At 31.6% G+C, this 20999-nt stretch overlaps 1 protein-coding gene across 3 annotated transcripts in view; it reads right to left on the reverse strand.

Annotated features, from left to right (window-relative positions):
- Window positions 1-20999, reverse strand: part of LOC143225090 (lys-63-specific deubiquitinase BRCC36-like) — a 77065-nt gene that overhangs the window by 20909 nt on the left and 35157 nt on the right. For all 3 annotated transcript variants that reach the window (XM_076453856.1, XM_076453845.1, XM_076453867.1), the window contains exons 4-5: window positions 11136-11224; window positions 6256-6320 (exon numbers count right to left, since the gene is read on the reverse strand). In XM_076453856.1, coding sequence (XP_076309971.1) covers window positions 6256-6320; window positions 11136-11224 — 154 coding nt within the window. The remainder of the gene's footprint in view (window positions 1-6255; window positions 6321-11135; window positions 11225-20999) is intronic.

Below are 20999 nucleotides of genomic sequence, written 5' to 3' on the forward strand. Positions count from 1 at the left end.
TTAGAGGAAACTTTAAGAGGTGATAACCTGATGACTGAAGTTGCAGAAATAACAGGAATCATGATTGAGTAGGTTAAAACAGGACAATAAGAATGAACTGACACAGAGTGGTTTGGATGATGGGGAAATCCATTGGAAGGATACAGATAGGAGGTGGGCATAAAGGTAAAAGTTGGTCCAACTCTGACTAAAGGTGTCAATCACCAATGCCAAAGGATGTGGAATGAGGGATCAAAACAGAAGAAGTTTAGTATTGAGGTGAATAGCACATGAGCAAGCAGAGTAGTACCTCACAGTTAACCCAGACACTGAAATACCCGAGGATAGAGAGGCCACTCTGTGGGAAATATTTGCCAGGACTAGATAAGCAATCTGTAACAAGGCTGAGAAGCACATGGGCCATGACAAGCCAAAAGGAAAACATAATGAGTATGGGCCCCAAAACATTTGAAAACAAAGAGAACATGAATGAATGCATCCTTGCTGACTGGTGTAAGAGACAATGGTTGCATTGTAGGAACAGAACATGACTGACTTCCCCAAAATAACTGATCCAAAGTGTGACAAGCTGAAAGGAGTTCAAGAAGATTGATATGAAATCCTGAATTGACCTCTTAAAAGAGTCCAAATATCCCTCCTTCCAACCCATCTGAGAAGTGTCAGTGAAAAGATGAAGATATGGTCAACAAGATAGAAGAGAAACTCCAGCAAGAGTGTTGTCCCTTTGTACTACAAGGCAAAGTTGACTTGAAGGAGAAGAAGAATCCAGAGTATCCCTGGTGAGATTCCAGTGATCTTGCAAAGTCTACTGAAGCACTCCCACGTGACTACAAAATAGGGAAATAACAGCTATCATGGAAGCTTAAGTCTTTATAATATTTTCATTTATAAGAATTTCACAAGCAGGTATGAAGGAGGCTTTAAGCCTTCAAAATCAATACTTCCATAGATGCAGCCAAATGGGAAATGGATGACTTTAACTAAGATGATAGTTAAATAAAATTCAGGTGGATGAGGCAATGGGTGGGTACAAAGACAGATTCTTCCATCTTTACAAGCCAATTCAAACGAGCAGCTTCTTTGAAAAGAAAATGTTTTTGGTTGTACAAATCTTGTAGTTAAAGAGCTATAAGCAATCAGTCATCCATATAATGATGGAACTGAAGATCATCACAGAGTAACAGAAAGGCAAAAACCTTGACCACACGACAGAAAAAATAATAAGCTGAGGCCAAATTGAACAGAAAAGAATGGAATTGATAGACCTGACCATCATGAGCAAATGAGATGTTAGGGAAATGGGAATGTGAAGGTACACATGTCCACCTTCATCATCCAAAGACCTGGAGTAAAAGTCCATCAAAAAGACTCCACGATGAAACAAGGAATTTTAAGTAAAGACTCAAACTGGAAAGTCATATTATTAAAAAGCCAGTCTCCAGTTTCCTTAAGAGCAACAAACAACCAGGACTAGAATCCCAAAACAGGGTGACGAATGTGTTTGATAGAATCCTTGAAAAGATCTTGAACCACCTCAGAAAAATACTAGCTGGAAAGGAGATCCCAAGGAAGAGGATAGGAAACAGGAGAGGAACAAGAAAACAAAGTAAGAGTCCTTCTGTAAGAATCTGAGCTGAATGTAAACCAAAGAAGGACAAACCTGAACAATCTGGCCCAATTGAGATCTATACCCACTAGATAGTCACTTAAAACTACTTGCAGCATGAGAATAAGCAGTGAGTAATATGTTGGCTCATTGTCTAAATGCATGATGAAAGAACAGCCAAGTGAGAGAGAGAGAAAAGGGTGAGAGACAAGGAAGGAAGTAAAAGAAGGCCGTGACAAACAAATGTTGAGAGATGAAAAGGAAGTGTGCAGCCAAGCAGCCTCTACATAAATCTCCAATGAATATGGATGATCCAAAGACAGACCTAGAAACGGGGCTACACATAAGTCATGCAAGTACATAAGGGGTAGATGCAAAAATTAAGAGTGCTTCTCAACCCAATGAAAACTAGTATGAAAGAAAAGGGCAGAGGAAAACAAGTATGCCAACCTGGAGAAAAAGGATGGAACAAATTACCAATGGAAGCCTCTTAGGGAGACAATAGAGAACCTTGCAGAGGGGGGATACACGGAGGAAAGGTAATGAAGGAGATTGGTGATGGTCAACTAAAGGTGAGAGAACTGGGCCTAGAAAAAACAAATGAACATAATAGAGTCAAAACCCCAAACCTGAATTAACAAATTCAAGTGTCAATTGAAAATTGATGAATTGAATTCAGAGCAATGATATGCCAAAGTATGAGGCAAGTTGACCTGCAAACACAAATGATCTGCAAAATAATCAGCATATATTGGGAAAAGAAGAAAGAACTAAATAACTGGTGGAAGGAATCTCATACATAAGAGAAGAAAATGGGTCATATGGAACAAGGGATAATGACAAAAGGTAACAAAACTGTGTTTCATGTGTTAATGAAATCTACAGTGCATCGGAAAGCATGTATCAAGTTTGCACAGCAAAAGAAGATAGGAAAAGGCTGTCAAAATCCTTATCTGGTAATGGGAGGACCAGTAAAGGTTCAGGAGAAACCTCAAGCCACATGACAAGACTCACATTCATCACTAACAAGAGCCAGAACCTTCTCTGCAAATAAGGTCATTACTGAACCTATGGAACCGCAAGGTTGTTAAAATGTGGTATCAGTAACAAGTGAAATTATGGTAGCATGTGAAAAAAAAAAAAAAAAGTAGGCCACACAGGTTTTGACTGAATTTTCTTAGAAAATAAGCTTGGAATCAAAGAACTGAAAAAAGGGAAGAGAGGTGTAAGAAAACAAAGTTCAAAACTCATAAGAAATAAAGTACAAAGTATTAATAAGCTTTTTGTCTGAACACTAGGAGCCAAATTGAGAAATGATGATTGGGTTCTACATTAAAGAGGGAGTTAGGTTCACTACAAGGGTGTGCAGTACTCCTGTTGGTAGAGGTTTGTTGCATTTTAACTTTCATGCTACAATACAGCTGTGATATGTGAAAACACATAGATGTACGTTATCATATTGAAACATTATCTTGGCTCAACATGTTCAGATAGTGCAGTTTTCACTTTTTATTATTTTTAACATTTTTCTTATTATTGTTTACTCTAAATTTTAAATTTCTTTTCATTTGGCCAATGTATGCACAACCACATTGACATTCAATTTTGTAAATACCCATTTTCTCCATTACATTAATTACAACTTAAGTTTTATTTAATATCTAATTCTATTAGAAAAGTTTATAAATTAAGATAAGAATTTAGCTGTATTTTTAAATGTCCAAAACAACTGAGATGATAAACCTTGGATATATGGTAGAAATTATATTTCTGTTTTATTTATTTATCAAACATTCATTTTAGCTTGCTTTTTGATGATCATTCATAATTTTAATAAATTTTCTTATGGTTCTATCAACAATATTAGGCAAGAACCTCTGTCTGATTCTATATTTTTAATTAATAATCCATTTTTTCAATCTTCTTGCTGACATGTAAACATAAAAATCAAAAGCTAATTTTTTTGTGAATTTTATGACATTACATAACAGAAATTCCTTTTTATCATAAACAATAGTTTCTAGTTTAATTATTTTTGTAAAGCAACAATTTCAATCTAATAATTTCTAAACTGTTCAAATAATTAACAACATCTACAAAATGTTCTTCACTTAAGACACCACACACCACAAAAGTGTTGACATACCTCATCTATCTTTTAGGTATAATTTTAGCATTTTGTAAAACACCAGTTTCAAACTTGTTTATGAAAAGATCACATTACATGGGAGACAATGGAAAATAACATCTTCAGACTATTTATAAATCTTATTATTAAATTGAAAAATGAGATTTTGCACAGGTTTTTCTCCTTCAAATTATCATATCTGAAGTTTCAGAGACTGAGTTGTTACTCATTCATAATTTGTGCTTCATAACAGTAAAATCTGTCTAAGGCAGAATCTCACAGGACCAAGTAAAATTTCTGGCTTAGATAGTGAATGTGCATTTCCTTAATTATAAATACTTTTTGAGCAGAATGTTATACTTGCTTGACTCAAGGGAAGTAAGATGTTTGTGAATAAAGTTATTAATTATACTGTTTATGCTATATTTATTAGAATAAAACCAAAAACAGACATTTCAAATATACATAAGTACACATAATTTTAATCAAGTTTATTTGAAGTGTCCAGTTTCAAATGTTTCATTTTATAAGAGAAATCTTAACATAATGCTGAAACATTTTGGTATTTCTGGCTTGTACAGGTTTCTGCTCTCTGCAGTTTCCAGCTTAGACAGGTTTTACTGTAGCTTTATCAAATGGTGCTTTCATGAATAATAATACAATATAAAAAGAGATAAACATATCATAAGAGTTACTCCACCTCTTTCTCCTACAAAGCTATATAATTTTTGATATTAAAAGTCACTAAGAAAAGAAAACATACATACTATAAATTTAGCTACATTATAAGTAGATGAACCTATACTTGACACAACTGGTCTATAAAAATTTCCTGTTTTATGAAATCCTTTACAAAGACAAAATCTTGGAACTAAATATTTTTTTCTTGTGCAGAGTGAGAATTAAACAGTCTAACTTTTTATTTTATTAGTTTGTGAAAATTTTGGATGGTTGTAACACTAGCAATGGTTTCATGATGGGGAAAATAAACTCTAATAATAAAAATGAAGACAGTTAACAAAATACAAAACATTTTATTTACAATGTTTTGGAATAAACTTACTGAATCTTCAGTAAAATTTGAAAATAATGTTAACATTAGATAATAAATATCTTTAGAACACTATTTTCAGATTTTGCTGAAGATGGAATAAAAGTTTTTTGAAACATTTCAACCTTATAAATAAAACTTTTGTCAACCATCTTCATTTTTATTAAAATGTTGTTCACACTCTTACCATGTATGCGTTCATCAAATGTCTTTTCAACTTTCATAGTAGAAACTTCTTTATTTTGAATGGCTAATTGACCACTTTTGGTATATGGTTTGCAATGATTTTGATTTTACAATCTTGAGGACGACATTATGCATGTAGTGTACATGTTGAGACGTTTGATGGCCTCAAAATAAAAAAAAATTAAAGTGAGTTTTTAAAAATGTTAATTTTGTAAATGTTTTAGTTTCTGTATGCTGAAAGAAAACTCTCCAAAATGCCATATTGCAAATCCAATTAACAAGAAAGGAAAATCAGTTTCTCATTTTTCTATCTACAAGTATTACCAATGAGGCAATTTCAATGAATTATCCAACAACTCAGACAAATGTTTAACACAAGAATGTCTTGAACTAAAATCATAAAAAAATTTATGTAATTCAAGACTGGACAAATTCTGTTTGTCTAGAACAATTATGTACATAAAAATAGAAAATATGCAGTAAGATGTCCAAAAGGAATTTATAAATCTAAGATTAAAAAGAGTCAATATATTTAAGTTTCCATCTAAACTTCTCATGAATATTTGTAGTAAAATTTTTTAAATAATTTTATATTATGAAATAAAAATCCTTACAAATACACAATCAAAATGAAATACAAAGGAAACATTTTATGATGACTAGTTTTATTTAAACACTTGAAATTCCAAATATTTAAAAAAATTTTGATTCTCAATAAACTTGTTTGTAGAATCAAGTCAGCAAGATTATATGCTTTCACATTAAATGTTATGAAACACCAAATATAACATTAAACAAGATCTCTGTGTTAGTAACCAATCTAAACAAATAAATTTCACTTTTCTAAATTATGTCCATGTATAATAAATAACTATTTCTTTAACAAACTAGTATGTGCAATCAAACAGTGCAGCATATTACTTATTTGCTCTTGCAAATATTAAATCATACTTCCAAATTACATGACACATTTTAATTAGTTAAGAAATTAACTGACCTCTTAGTAATTTTACATGTGGTTTCTCTTTACTTTAAATCCATTTTTCTTCAGCAATTCTAAGTGATTTTTTGTCTTAATATTTTGTACATGTGAGAGCACGTCACTGAAGTTAAAACAAATATAATTAATATACTTGGAATAAGTTAACAGTCTCAGAGTAAATACATTGAATGTGAAGTACATTCCAAAAACTAAATTATCTGCTATAAATACAAATAAAAAAGAAGAAAACAAGAACATCATTCAAATGTGCTTCATTCAGAGAGTAAATGAAATATAGTTACTGTGGTGGTTCTCCTTCAGGGCTCTGGTTAATAGACTGGAAACAAGTAACTTGAATACGTCCCTGCTATAGTAGATAAAAGAAAAAGAAAATATCAAGAAATTTATTGGAAAAGATATTCTCTTGCTACTATCCTTTTTAAAAGTAGTAACCATAATAGCAAGTTTTTATACAAAATTATGAATTTTTCTTCAATCAAAGAAACCTTGATTGCACAAGCACTCAAAATATAGCTTTGTTTTCTCAGATCATAATATTAACAACATACATATATTATAACATTTATAAATTCTTAAATAAGAGATAGTTCTACCTAATTTTTAGTGATAACATTATTGCAGTAAATGTATATTGGCCTTAATACAACAGTTGGGGTAATGCATTATTTAAGTAACTTTTTTACCTCAACTAGCTGGGATGCCCTGGATGAAAGTTATGTAAATTCATGATTAATGAAAGGTTATCTTAGGACATGAAAAGTTGTTTCCTTTATATATAATTAAAAAAAAACATTCATAAAAACAGCAAAACAAAATGTGAAACCACAGACATGAATGTATCTCCTCATGGACTCAACAAATCTTCATGCCAAATTTGGTGAAGATCAATCAACAGAGGCAAAGTAGTGGCAAAAAAAACAACACATAAAAACACTTGTAAAACCCACAAAATGCAAAACTGAAAATTTGTGTGCATTTCCCCATGGACATAATGAGTCTCCATACCAATTTTGGTGAAGATACATTCACACCCTGCAAAATATACAACATACAGTACTATTATACTTGTATAGATGGGGCCAGTGCACCAGATATGCCTGTGATGTATTTGTGACATATCTGCACCCTGAGAAAGGTGAAAAATAAAGTTCTCTATGACAGGAAATAGAGGTATAACAGTAAAATTGTAGATTTGCAATAGGAGTTACAGTTTTACTGTTATACCTCTATTTGTGAAGTTGGGGACTGTACATCACATTATAAGAATGTTTTTCTAGTATCATTCAAGTAAGAGTTCCATTATAGTATGATACTACAGTAATTAGGTTTGATAACATAGTACACTTTTATTGGGCAGAACAATGTTTAAAGTTACTTTCTGCAAAAAAAAGAAAAGAGAGTAAGTTTATATCATTATCTTCTCTCTTTGTTGAACATGTACATTGGTGTTATATTCTTTATAAAGGACAAAATAAGATTTAATTTGTGAATTAGATGCAAGTAAAATATCTGAACAATGTATTAAATACAATTTTCTTCTAAGTAAATCCCAAGACTAAGAAAAGCAGTTCATAAAACTAGTTTCACACAAGCTTTTCAACACAAGATTTTTCTTTTAACTTATATCTAGCTAATTGTAAACATACACATTATGCAATCAGACTGACATACATTTAATAAATTAATTTTTAGATGTTTAATTAATATAGTTAAAAAACAACTATCAGTTTCATCATTCATGGGTAGAGTGTACTAATTTATCTACAACAGAAAGCCGTAAAAGGTGTGAAAATAATGTGAAAATTCTTATTAAAATTCATATTTAACCAGAATCAGATAGTGTGAGGGATAAATTTTCTAGAAGAAAAATTCTAATTTATTATGGACCTAACATCTACAACACACAGAAGTGTGCAACACTGTTGTCTTAAAGAAGCAATTTTAATGCACTTGTTAATTACTCAATATAAAAATTTCATAAAGGATAAACAACAGAAGCATAGATTTTTTCCAAATTTTTACAATAAAAAGGAAAAATCTTGAGCTACTGGTCTGGAAACAAATTCAAATTTATGTTTGTTTTCTACAAATGTCAAAACTACAGAGCTTTAACACATAAAACACATTAGTTTTTCAAAACACAACAACAAAAAATTTAATGTGCTCATAATATAAAACTTATTACAATTAGGCTAATAGAAGTACAGTATATTATAAATATTACACTAACACACATCTACATAAATTTTTATGCACATTAAACGACAAATAAATTATTTATAAACAAATAACCAAAAATAGGAGGAGCAGAAAGTGTTCATACAGTTCAGAACATGTGTAAAAACTGATATTCCCATAAAAATTTTGTTTAGTTTGGCAAATAAACTACAGTATACCATTCCAAAACTAGACACCAGGTTCATAATTATTGGAATTTAGAGAGCAAAAAATTTACTTCCCGCAATTTAGCACCATCTCCGTCATTACCTGCTTGGTCATCTGGGCAAACACAAAACAACTGTCCAGTGATTTAAAAAACTAAATTATTGCAAAATACTAATCTCGTGTGTCTCTTTCTGGCATTGCTACACAACATAATGTGCCGAAATCTACTGTTCAAAGCATAATTGCTAAGTTTAAGCTTACAGGATCAACTGCTAACCTCCCTCGTTCCAGATGCCCCACCAAAATTCCAGAGAGAACCAAGAGAAAGGTTCTCAGAGAAGTTAGTAGGAGCCCTCATTTAACATGTAATGACATACAGAAACTGGTAAGAGAAACTTGGGTTGAAGTAAGTACCTCTACAGTTACGAAAACGTTACGCTCTTCTGGGTTCAAAGCACGCCGTCCTCATAGAACTCCATATTTAAAGCCTGTTCATTTAGAAGATTGATTGATGTATGCAAGAAAGCATGTAGATAAACCCTTTACTCATTGGAAGAGTATTCTTTGGTCAGGCGAGACTATAATCGAGCTTTTCAGCCACAATGATGTTCGCAATATTTTTCCATAAAAGGGGAAACGAAATCTTCCAAAGAACACCGTCCCTACAGTTAAACACGGAGGTAGCTTGATCATGCTTTGGGATTCCTTTTTCTCTTTTGGTGTAAGCAGCATTCACCGCGTCAACGAAATCATGAAAAAAAAAAAAGAGTACGTTGATATATTAGGCACTTATATCAAGAATGATGCTCGGAACTTGCGGATTGAGCGTCGTTGGATCTTCCAGCAAGACAATAACTCTAAGCACACATAGAAATATGTGCAATCCTGGTTACAGAGGAACCATATTAGAATTCTGGAGTGGCCATCGCAGTCACCTGATCTCAACCCAATTGAAAACGTTTGGCATGAGTTGAAGACCACGGTTCATCAGCGTCATCCGAAAAACTTACAAGAGTTGGAGGCCTTCTGTAAAGAAGAATGGAAGAAACACCAGTTGAGTACTGTCAAACAATCATGGAGGGCTATGAGAAGAGTTTGTGCCAAGTAATTCACCTAAATGGCTATACAACTGAACATTAAAGTAGATGCACGAACACTTTCTGTCCCTCCTATGTTTGGTTATAAACAGTTTATTTGTTGTTCAATTTATACAAAAATTTATGTAGATGTGTGTTAGTATAATATTTATAATATACTGTATTTCATTATCCTAATTTGATACTTTTTAAGTTATGAGGATAAAACTACTCACGATGCAGGGGTACGAACACTTTCTGTCATAACTGTATACAAAGGGCTAGCTATGTTTTACTAGATGATAAATTACTGTAAGGGCTCTTTATCACCTATCACTGTCTGTAGACAGTTATGGGAGAGTGACTGTTCTCTTGAAGTTTTTAACTTACCTACCCCAAAGCTGTGGTACCTTGTTTTTCTTAATTTTTAACTAATTTTTTGTACTTTACTTTGGAGTGTAGTCACCTTCCTACAACTGTCTGCAGGCAGTGAAGGGTGATAAAGATGTGGAATGTATCTATTGCTACTCTTTTAATTATGTTAAACACTAGCAAATGGAGGTTAAGGCTGACAGACAGTATATTCCCCACTACATATGGGTCCTACTTCCACAGTCACCTCCAAAACCTAAGGTACATTTTGCACCCCCCCATTATAGCTTGTACCCTGGGATCCTTTAAATTAGTGGAGTATTTGTAATTTTGTTTCAGCTTCTTTTGGTTATATCAAACTAATATAATTAGTCAGAGGTTTGGATTTGCTGTTTTCAGTGCAGTCCTTCTTGTGATTTTGTTTACTTAACTTCATCAAAATGTATTAATTTTCACTAATATATATGTAAAATGAACATGTGTGTGGCTATGTGAATCAGATCAATACAGCTTTTTTTATTAAGTCATATTCAAATACAGTAGATTTATAATTCGTTTATTACATTTTAATATTGGAACTAAAACAGCCAGTTAACCTACAATAGTGTCTGATGTGAAGAATGGGAAGTAGTAAAATGGCTAAAGAAAGAAAATAAATAGGCAAAGAAAGAAAACTGACATTGCAACAGCCAAGGGCCTCTTTGCAATTAATTCTTTATTATTTTTAAACAATTTTCAAGCTTCATCACACTTTCACAGACCATGTTACCATGTTCAGCTGTGATCTATCCGACAACAATCTTGGTTGTAACTCTGCAAAATAGTTCATAACACAAAAGTCTCTGCCATAAAGTTTTATTGTTCAATAAGCACATTCCAATATTCATATAGTGTACAAATACAACAGTCTTCCAGCACCCAATTCAATATTTCAATCAAACAGAAATCCAAAGGAATACCATCAACATGTTTTTAAAATTCCATATGTGGTTGAGGTGCAACGAGAAACCTTACTTTAGTAAACCCAATGTTGTGGTTCTCAAATGACTTGTTGATTTGCTTAATAAAAATTGTCTTCATACAATGTACTTAACCCTGTAACCACAGGAGCTAAAAGTTTACAAAATCTTGCAATGAGCATCTGTAGAAAGTAGTAAGCATGATAAAACAAAATTTTATACATTTTTCTTGGTTGGGCTCCAGAAACATCAGAGAAACATAATATTTACACACACACACGTGATCCTGGTTAAATATTTACTTAAATAAATCAAAACTGTTTGGAAACAGCAAGATTCATTTCTCACATAGTGCTTCCAGATACTTACTTTTGTTGAAGCTTCTTCACTAAATACTGAAAAAATCAGTCCAACAAAACCATCATCCATCATTTGATACATAGCTTGAGTCTGAACATCTGTCAAAAAATTATACTTTGAAGTTTTTCCTTCTGATCTAACTTCTACTGCTATCATTCTATAATTACCTTACATTTCAGCAATTGCTAAATTATTATATTTCACTTAATATATTGCATGTTTATTTTTCACATCTACAGAGGTTGAGTAAGTTATATTAAAACAATTCTGAAGCCTTAAGCACTGTTGCAAGGCTGTTGTGTTCAAAGCATGACATTCCTTACTGAGTATGTTCCAGTATCCATGTAGTTTAAGAGAGGAAAACAGTTTCTTAGTGCCCATCTCAACAGTCCAATTGCATGAAATCTATAGAAATAGCATGAATTGAGGTATAGCTGGAATATTTATCTTATTGAATCCATACACTGTTACCCTTTTTTCAGATGGAGATCCTTCTTAATTATATTTCATATTTTGCCAGGAGCATGTGAATGGTTTTTGCCACTGACTTTCTTTGAGAAATGATTCACTGCAGGTAACAAGTGGATGGCCCGAATCCTTAAGTTGATCCATATTCCTTTATTTTTCCATGCTATCAAATACAAAGAAATACACACCTTGGAAGTTCTAAATCCCCATTCTGAATACACCTTTATAATCCAAGTGTATGAATACTTTGCATAAATAAGAGTTGTGACATTCCCTTTCCAAAAGCAATCAACTTTTGGTGCCATCAAACAATCTAAAATCTAAAAGAATATTAAAATATAGTGATGATGCATGCAGTTCCACAAAAATTGTATAACAGCTGTGGTATTACATGAACTGCTGATGTGCATAATTAAAGTTATTTTAATATAAGTACTCAACCTCTTGTGTATATATATATAAAGTGGCCACATTTCAAACAGTATACAATTTACAGTTTCAAACATTATATTTGAAGAAAAAATTGTTAATTTTCCAGAACTTTGTTCAAATATTTTCTATACAAAAAATTAAAGGAAAATTTTCTAAATTTTTTCCTTCTCTCATCTATTTTCTTAATGTCTGTTTGGGAAAGAAATAACCAAAATATTGGTAATAATTAATTTCATACATTAACACCTATTTAGTACCAATAACTCATTTATTCAGGAATGAGGTAACTTACAAAAAATTACAAAGCATAGACACAAATATCATAAGCTTTTATTTTTAGTTATTTCCAAAATTTTATGTTAATTGCAACAAAAGTGATTTAAGTCACTAATGTTCGATATTCATAACTCATTGAATCACTAATTTCTCTCATAAACCACTCTGGTAGTGAGGGCCATAACAATGAAGAAAAAAAATAAAATGTACAGAAATGTATACCGTAGAAACAAAGTAAGAAGAAAGATCTAATGGTAGACTAAATTATTATTGTTCTAATGCCAGAAATATAGACAATAAAATGGGTAACTTTACATCAATAGTTGGAAAGGAAATGTTGATTTTGTAGGAATGAGTGAAACCTGGCTAAATGTAGACAATTTTGATAAGAGAAATTTCTCTGAAATATGGAATTAAATAAAGTTTAATAGAAATAGATTACTGAAAAAAGAAATGAAGTACCTTCTTTATATGCCAAATGTGAGTTACTGCCTGTTCAAGTTGAAGATACCAAAGCTAACAGCAATGAGGTTGAAACTATTTGCTTTCTATTAATGGATATAAGGGGTAAGATTATTAGATGAAATTTATTACTGATCATCAGATGGAACTGATGAAATTATTGAGAAACTCTACAATGAGATAAAGACATCAGCTGTTAATAAGATTATAATTATGGTAGATATTAATTTCAGGCATATAGAATGGGAAATGTTGAAGTCAAATCATAAGGGAGACAGAATTTTAAAAACTGTTCAGGATGTCATTGGTATTTTCAACAACTGGTTTGGATCCTGCATGAACAATAATATTTTAGACTTACTGTTAACTTTTAAAATAAGGAAATGGCCAATAAAATTGGAATACTTATCAAAATTATCAAATGCAGAAATATTTTTAAAATAAATTCTAAAATATTCAAGACATGTACCTTATAGAACAGTGGTTCCCAACCAGGGGTGCTTGCACCTCTTGGGAGTGTGAGATAGCATTCCAGGGGGTGCAAGATAACATTATAAAATTTTGTTTTGGCACCTTCACCTTTATTCTTAAATAAATAATTACTGTTAGGGGCGCGGAACATATTAAAATGTTTTAGGGGTGCGGGGCATAAAAAAGGTTGGGAACCACTGTTATAGAAGAAAAAGATAACTACAAGTTAAAAACTTGATAGGCTCAAAAATGGATAAAATTAAAAGAGATGCATTATAACTATAAGCATTTAAACAGGCAGTAATGAATCGAAGGTTACAGAAGAAAAACAGAGTCAGTCAAACGGGAAATTAGAAAATAGCAAAAGTATATACAAAAAACAATTGACTAAAAATATAAAAATAAATAACGATTTCTTAGAATAAACTAAGGGTATACAAAATGTTAAAATGGGAGTAGGGTTTGGGAAGATGATTCAGAAAAATTAATGAACAATAATCATGGAATCATTGGGTTATTAAATTCTACTTTGTCAATTTTTACTTATGAAGATTTATGTAATACTGCTCATACTGAATAGTTAGTAGTTGGAAAAGATTAAAAATGACCATGTTCATTCTGAGCTTATTAACAAAAGATTGTGAGGTTTAGAGAATTATAAAACTCCTGGACCAGAAGTTATACACCCATGGGTTTTGAAAAATGTTAAAGAATAAAGTAGACAGCTACTTGCAATTCATTTTTTCAAGGTCTTTGAATAGTGAACTAAAAAGGGAAATTGGCTAATGCTATACCTCTTTTTAATGCAGGTGATAAAAATTATCCCTGAAATATTAGGAATGTTTATCTCAAATCAATGGTGGAAAAAATGTTTGAAAGTATGACAAAAAAAAGTATTCAAGGTCAAATCTTGCTTTACTGATCTTTTCACATTCTCTGAAGAAGTTTCTGCTTATTTAGATAAGAATACAGGTGTATATTTAGTGTAAGTTGATTCTCAGAAAGTATCTCACACAATACCACATAAAAGGCTTGTTAAAAAAAACGTTACCCTCGTAGGTGTAAGAAACAGGTTGCCTCACCAGATAAAAAACTAGCTTGATAGAAGAAATCAGAAGCTTGTTATAAATGGAGCTTGGTCAAACCACATAAATTGCACAAGTGAAGTACATGAACACTCAGCATGAGAACCTTGGTTCTTTTTTTGATTTGCATTGATGACATATATGAAAGGAGGGGTTATCAGATTATTTAAATTTTCTATGGCATTAAAGTTTTGAGTGACACTGGCTTTGAAAGAATTAGACTACTCAGTGCAATGGGTTAATAAGTAGCAGACAACCATTAAATTACAATAAATTCAAGGTAATGCATACAGGATATAGCAAACTGAATTATGAGCCTAATTTTGATTAAAATAACACTAACAATGTTATGGGAGAAAAAAATTTGTGTTCTTTTGATCATTTCCTTAACCTATCCAACCAATGTGCTGTTGCTAGTGGCAGAGCAGATAGGATTTTAGATTGTATCCATAATTATTGAACACAAGGCTAAATAGGTTGTAATGTCATTGTGTATGTCATTAATTAGGCCACATTTGGAGTATTTTATTCAGTTTTGGGCTACATACCTTCAAAATGACGTGAAAATTTTTGAAAGGTTTCATTGGCAGAATACTAAGATGGTATTTTGGATGAGAAAGTTGTCACACAAAGATAGGTTAAAATCTCTGAACTTGTTTTTTTCCTGAAAAAGGAAAAGTTATAGGGTATCTAACTGAGGTATTTAAAGGAAGTGATAGTGTTGATGCCTCATCTTTCCTGTACTTAATAATGAAAACTGGAAGACCAGAGAAAACAAAAATATATGGCAAGGTAGAAGTTATCTTCACCTAAGACATTTATTCATCTTACAGGGTAATTGCCTTCAGATTTTATGTTCTGCTACATATGAAGATAAGAAAGTGTGTTTTCAAGAAAGCAAATTTTGAAGAGATGAGACAAGAATCATCTTAAGTAAACTGAGAAAGAGAATAAGCTGGACAAACTCATCAAATGTATAAAACCTTTTTAAACAAGTTCTTAAATATTCAAAAAAGTCATGTTCTTATTAAAAGAAAGGTTGACTGCAAGTTAAAAATATTTTTATAGCTAGAATAAAAACAAATTTATTTTATAAACAACCTTTTATACTTGTTGCATTATTTTAAAAAGTATGAAAATTATTATGAAATGAATAAAAATAATCTAGAAAGTTTATTCAAATAATATAGTAAAATTATGTTAACAAGTAATAACATTTATGTTCTCCATACTAGCTGTAGTAATGTTTCATTTTTACCATGGTATGACAATAGTTAACCTTTTAACAGTTTTATAAAACCTTTTATAACTACATTTACAGCACTTTTTTCACATGAAAGAAGAGACCTTCCTGTGCTGACTATATAGTTCTATAGTAATATAAACAAGTCAAAGTTAAAATAACATTAATGTATTCTGGAAATGATAAGTTTAGTCAAATTATAATCCAGTGATTTTAAAGTTTATATCCTTATTTACTGTAAAGTGTTTTTGTCTTGAATTTCATGCAAAGTTACGTGAAGGCTTTATGTCCTTAATTTAGCAGTGAAAGACTAAAGGTAAGGCAGCTAGTCATCACTACCCCTGTTGACTCTTATGCTACTATTTTACCAACAAATAGTGGGATTGACTGTGACACAGTGGAAAAGGGGAATATGTTTGGTAGAATTGTGATATGAACCCACGACCCTCAGACTGTGAGTCAGACACCTTTACCACCTAGCCGTGCTGGGACTTCTAGTAACGTTATTAATAATTACATAAAAATACATAATAATAAACATTTAGAACTTAATTAAAATTAAATTGTTATAATTATTTCATATTTAGAAAGAAATTTATAGCACTGCCCATTTTCAAATTTATTCAAAAAGCTGTTACATTATTTTGCAAATTGCATTTTAACCAAAGCTAAAACTGAAACATACTTTGACATAGATGACTGACACATTATGGGATTCTCCACACCTTTTTCCATAGACAACAGTTTCACTTATTTCTAAGGAAATATGATTAAATATCTTATAATGGTGATGTGTATATAATAAATGTGGAGTTTTAGGGTCCTTTTCTTACCTTACTATGTGGTGACCTAAATTAATTTTTGTGTGTGAATAAAGTTATAGCATTATACCTAATTTGTTATTATACAGCAAACAAACTATTTAAAGATTATATTACAGATTTATTTTCATCAAAGGAAAGATATAAAATAGAAGTTGTGTCCTTAAGACCTCGTAATTATTTGATCTAAATTACAGCCTGGTTTTTTATAATGGTGATGTGTATATAATACATTTATGGTATTTTTTAGTTGTTTTTTTCTAAATTGCCATACAGTAACCTAAATTAACTTAGATGTATGAATAATATTATGGTATTATGCATAATATATGATTTGATATTATATAATGAACTAATTGTTTAATAGTAATATGTTAATATTATAGTTTTTTGGTTTGCCAGTGACTCTTAAACAGGAAAAACTGCAGTCTACAGCAGAGGGTATAGACAATTAACAGAAAAATTAGGCATATATGCTGCACATTTGTTATTTTACTCTTGGTGAAAAAGAAAAAAAACCTGTAATATATACACATAATTATTATACAGTTTGTCTGCTGTTTAATATCAATTGATAAAATAGAGACAGTGCCATGTTATTATTTAGATGCCTAAATTAATTTTGGTTACTATATAATAAAATAATTCATAACCATGAATTACACATTCATATCCTTCACATTTTCACTTACTTTAGACACCAACAAAATAAAAACATCTTTCTCATTTCAATATCAGCTGAATTGCAGTACACTTCAACTATGTTGATCTCTCTAAACATAAATAAAGCATTTATGGCAGTAAATAGCCCAATAAAATAAAAGCAACAACAGCCAATAAAGTTCTTTTGTTATTATATGGAGTGTAATGATGTCAAATTGTTTTCAATAATTTTCGAATTTGTTCCGAATTATAGCACATCAATTAACACAGTTTTGTGAGGAACCTCTTGAACTGAACAATACATTCAAAATATAACAACAGAAATTTAAGAACTGGGATGAAATACTGTAATTATTAAAAATCAAAATCTGCTTACTGTAAAAGTTTCTATTATTGTATTTTGAATTAATACACTTATTACATTATGGGAAAACACAACAAAAAAGAATGGATGTAAGTAATTTGTCCGACTTAGACTGTTTTCAATAGTTTCATGTGTGTTTATATAACATTTAAAGAATACAGTCATTAATGCCAGAAAATGAAGGAGAGGAGGGTCCAAACACCTCCCTGATATCTGCACCTGATTACACAATATCAAAGAATACAATTGTTAATTTCTGGAAAAAAAGGAGGGTAGGATCCAATCCTTCTTGATCCCTATCCTTAATCATTACCTATTTATATAACATTAAAGAATAGTTATTAATTTCAGACAAACTTAGGAATTCAAATCCCATAAAACTCCTCCCCTAGATCTGCATCTTCCTCTACAACACAAATAATAAAATTAATTTCTGAAAAAAGGATAAAAATCAGGTTCAGACCCTGTACCCCTACCCTAGATCTATGACTGAGTGTGCGTATAACATGATAAATTAGAAACATAATATTATATTTAAAAAAAAGCAGTATGTTTACATTTCATTTAACACTAAGTAGCCAGAGATTGGCAATGGCAGATAGCTTTAGTAGTTTTACAGTAACAAAGACAGGATGAGCAAGTTTAGCAGCAATGGAAATTATACATTAGACTCTCAAAGCATGAAGCGTCACCTCCATTATGTAGCTTTCTACATATAAACAAATATGATGTCAATACTTTGATAACTTAGATAATTGGAATAATCAAAAACAGTGAAAATTTGAATACCCTAATTTCAATTAGTTGATTAATTTCACAGTAATCAAGTTAATGGTAATTCTGATTGAACAATTATTAGAATGACTGAAAAAGTAATAATTGAAAACAATAATTTTTGTTTGCTAGTGTTTTTTGTAACGCTTAAAAATTAATTATAATTTTAATTAACTAAACAATTTATGAGACAATAATCAATGTATCTGCTGCTCATGGGTAATCAATCAGTTACATTGATTAAGCAATTAAATCACATTTTTCATGTTTCTAACCTAAAACAGCTGAAACAAAAATGTCAAATAATACTTGAAAAATGTGTTAAAATAATTTTTCAAGCAGTTGCAAGTGGTAGTAGACTGAGAATCATTGATGTTATGGAAATGATAATGAAAGAGAATAAGAAAAATATATTGCTTGTATTTTTATAACAGATACAGCAATATGCCATTCTAACATTGTATGCTAGTAAAATAACTAAGTGGCAATGTGACATTGAAGTTCAATAATGTCCAAAATTAGCTATGAATAAAACAGATATTGTGGCTATAGACAACATGATAAAGCCCCCTGCTAAATTGTACCTATTTTTTGTCAGCCACAAAAACATAGCTATATAGTGATGATCCTGTTACCATAAGCTAATACATTTACATACAGTAATACCAAAACTAGTAACATTGCATTTTGATGGTATGTTTTATTCATTCTTCCTACTTCAAAGGCATAAATGAGGAATTTCTCCTCTTTTAATCATTTCAGTTATGTTTAAACATGATTTTTGAGTTAAAAGGTTGGTTGGTTGGTTGATTTAGTGTTTTATAGCACAAAGCAGCTAGGCTATGTGTGCCAAACATCCAGTAAAAAGGTAAAAGTAAATGTAATAAAATACACAGAAGGAAATGAAGGTAAAACAAAACAGCACTGAAAAACATAAATAGCATAAGACCAATGTTGACATTTAGTTTACAATATTAAGAGAGAAACCAGAGTAAAGGAAGTTGTAAAAGACTTTCCATAGCATAATGGTAATTATCATAACCCGCCAGGAAGACTAACAGGTAAGTACAAGAACCATCGTCAGTCATGTGAAATTGGCCTTTCCAGTCCTGGTTCTGGGTTATGTGTCATAACAGCCATTATCAGAAAGTAAATTAATAAAAGTTTGAAAAGACATGTAGCAAAATTGTAATAATAACTTGCCAAGCATCCAGTAAAAAGATAAAAGTAATAGTAAATGTATAGAGTGGCCTGTAAGTCCCTACCCATCCATATATCTTATGCATCCACTGTATCTGTGTGCTGTCCCTCATTCTTGCTGCGTAATATTATGCAATGCCATGTTTCAATATGCTCTTCAAGTGTAAATGCGCTTATATCGGCCATATTTCTCTGAAAGAGAGGAAACAAATTTATAGTACATGCATAATTGAATATAACATAATAACATATGGATAGGTAGTGACTTACAGGCCACCCTGTAGTAAAATTCATAAAAGGAAATGAAGGTAAAACAAAACAGCAATTAAAAAATATATGGCATAAAACCAATGTTGACATCCAGTCTACAATGTTGAGAGAAACTACAGAAAGAGAAGTTATAATGGACTTTCTGTAGCATAATAATAACTATCATAACCTGCAAGGAAGACTAACAGGTAAGTACAAGAACCACCATCAGTACCTGAAGTTGGCCTTTCCAGTCCTGGTTCCAGGTTGTGTGTTATTACAGCCATTATCAAAGAGTAAAGTAAAAAAAGTATTAAAAGGCATGCAGCAAAAGTGTAATAATAACTCGCCAAGACTACTAACGGGTAGTTCAAACAGCAGTGTTAGACACATGAAATTGGCCTTTCCAGTCCTGGTGTCGAGTTATTTAATGTTACAGCCATTTTTTAATTTCAAATCAAACTAGAGAGATTGTGACTCTTAAATGGAACCACAATAAAAAAAGGTTTAATGAAGAAATATAAAACACTTTTAAAAAGATTAATGGCCATTAAAAAATTAAAAACTTTATCAAGATGGACAGTGTCCCCATCACCAATAACACTGTCCAATGTTACAGATAAACCCTGGGAAAAAAACATGTTTAAAATAGTGCTGTCATTGAGAATCGTAACGATGGCAAGAAAGTAAAATGTGGCTGATAGTGATTTGAGTGTTACACAAACTACACACTGGTGCATCAGTTCCAGATAAAAGAAAACGATGAGTTAAAGAACTGTGACCAATGCGTAGTCTAGTTAGGACAACTTCCTCCTTCCGAATCTTATGGAAGCTGGATGGCCAAAGCCCAATATAGGGTTTTATTTGAAAAAAGCTTGTTGTCGCTTTGCTCACTTTAAGTCGACTGCCAACTGGCATGGAGCCGAGCCCTAAATACAGGACTATAGTCCATGTATGGAACAGGCACAGCAGTGATAGTGCCAGAGCAAATAGACGTAGCTACAGTGTCGGCGAGCTCATTCCCGCAAATACCAACCTGGCCTGGTATAAAAAAAAACTGGAGAGAAGTAGATGTTAAAGATAAATGACTTTTGATGCAATGACCGGATATTTTGCACTATACTCTTTCCTAAATTTTTGATTCACAGTTTTAGTTCTTTTAAATTTGCCAGAAACAAGACAATCTTGTGAACGATCACATTGGGGTTTCTATGCTGCTTATAAAACAAGAAATACCCATCCACGCGAGTGCGTAGGTGCAAAGAAGGTTCATGAGATTCTACGTATAAGCTCTGAACTGGGGAGGTGCAGAAAGCCTCAGTGCAGAATCGAAGTCCTTGATAATGAATGGGGTCCAGCATCTTT

Source organism: Tachypleus tridentatus, chromosome 1, assembly GCF_004210375.1.
Source record: "Tachypleus tridentatus isolate NWPU-2018 chromosome 1, ASM421037v1, whole genome shotgun sequence".
Taxonomy (NCBI): Eukaryota; Metazoa; Arthropoda; class Merostomata; order Xiphosura; family Limulidae; genus Tachypleus; species Tachypleus tridentatus.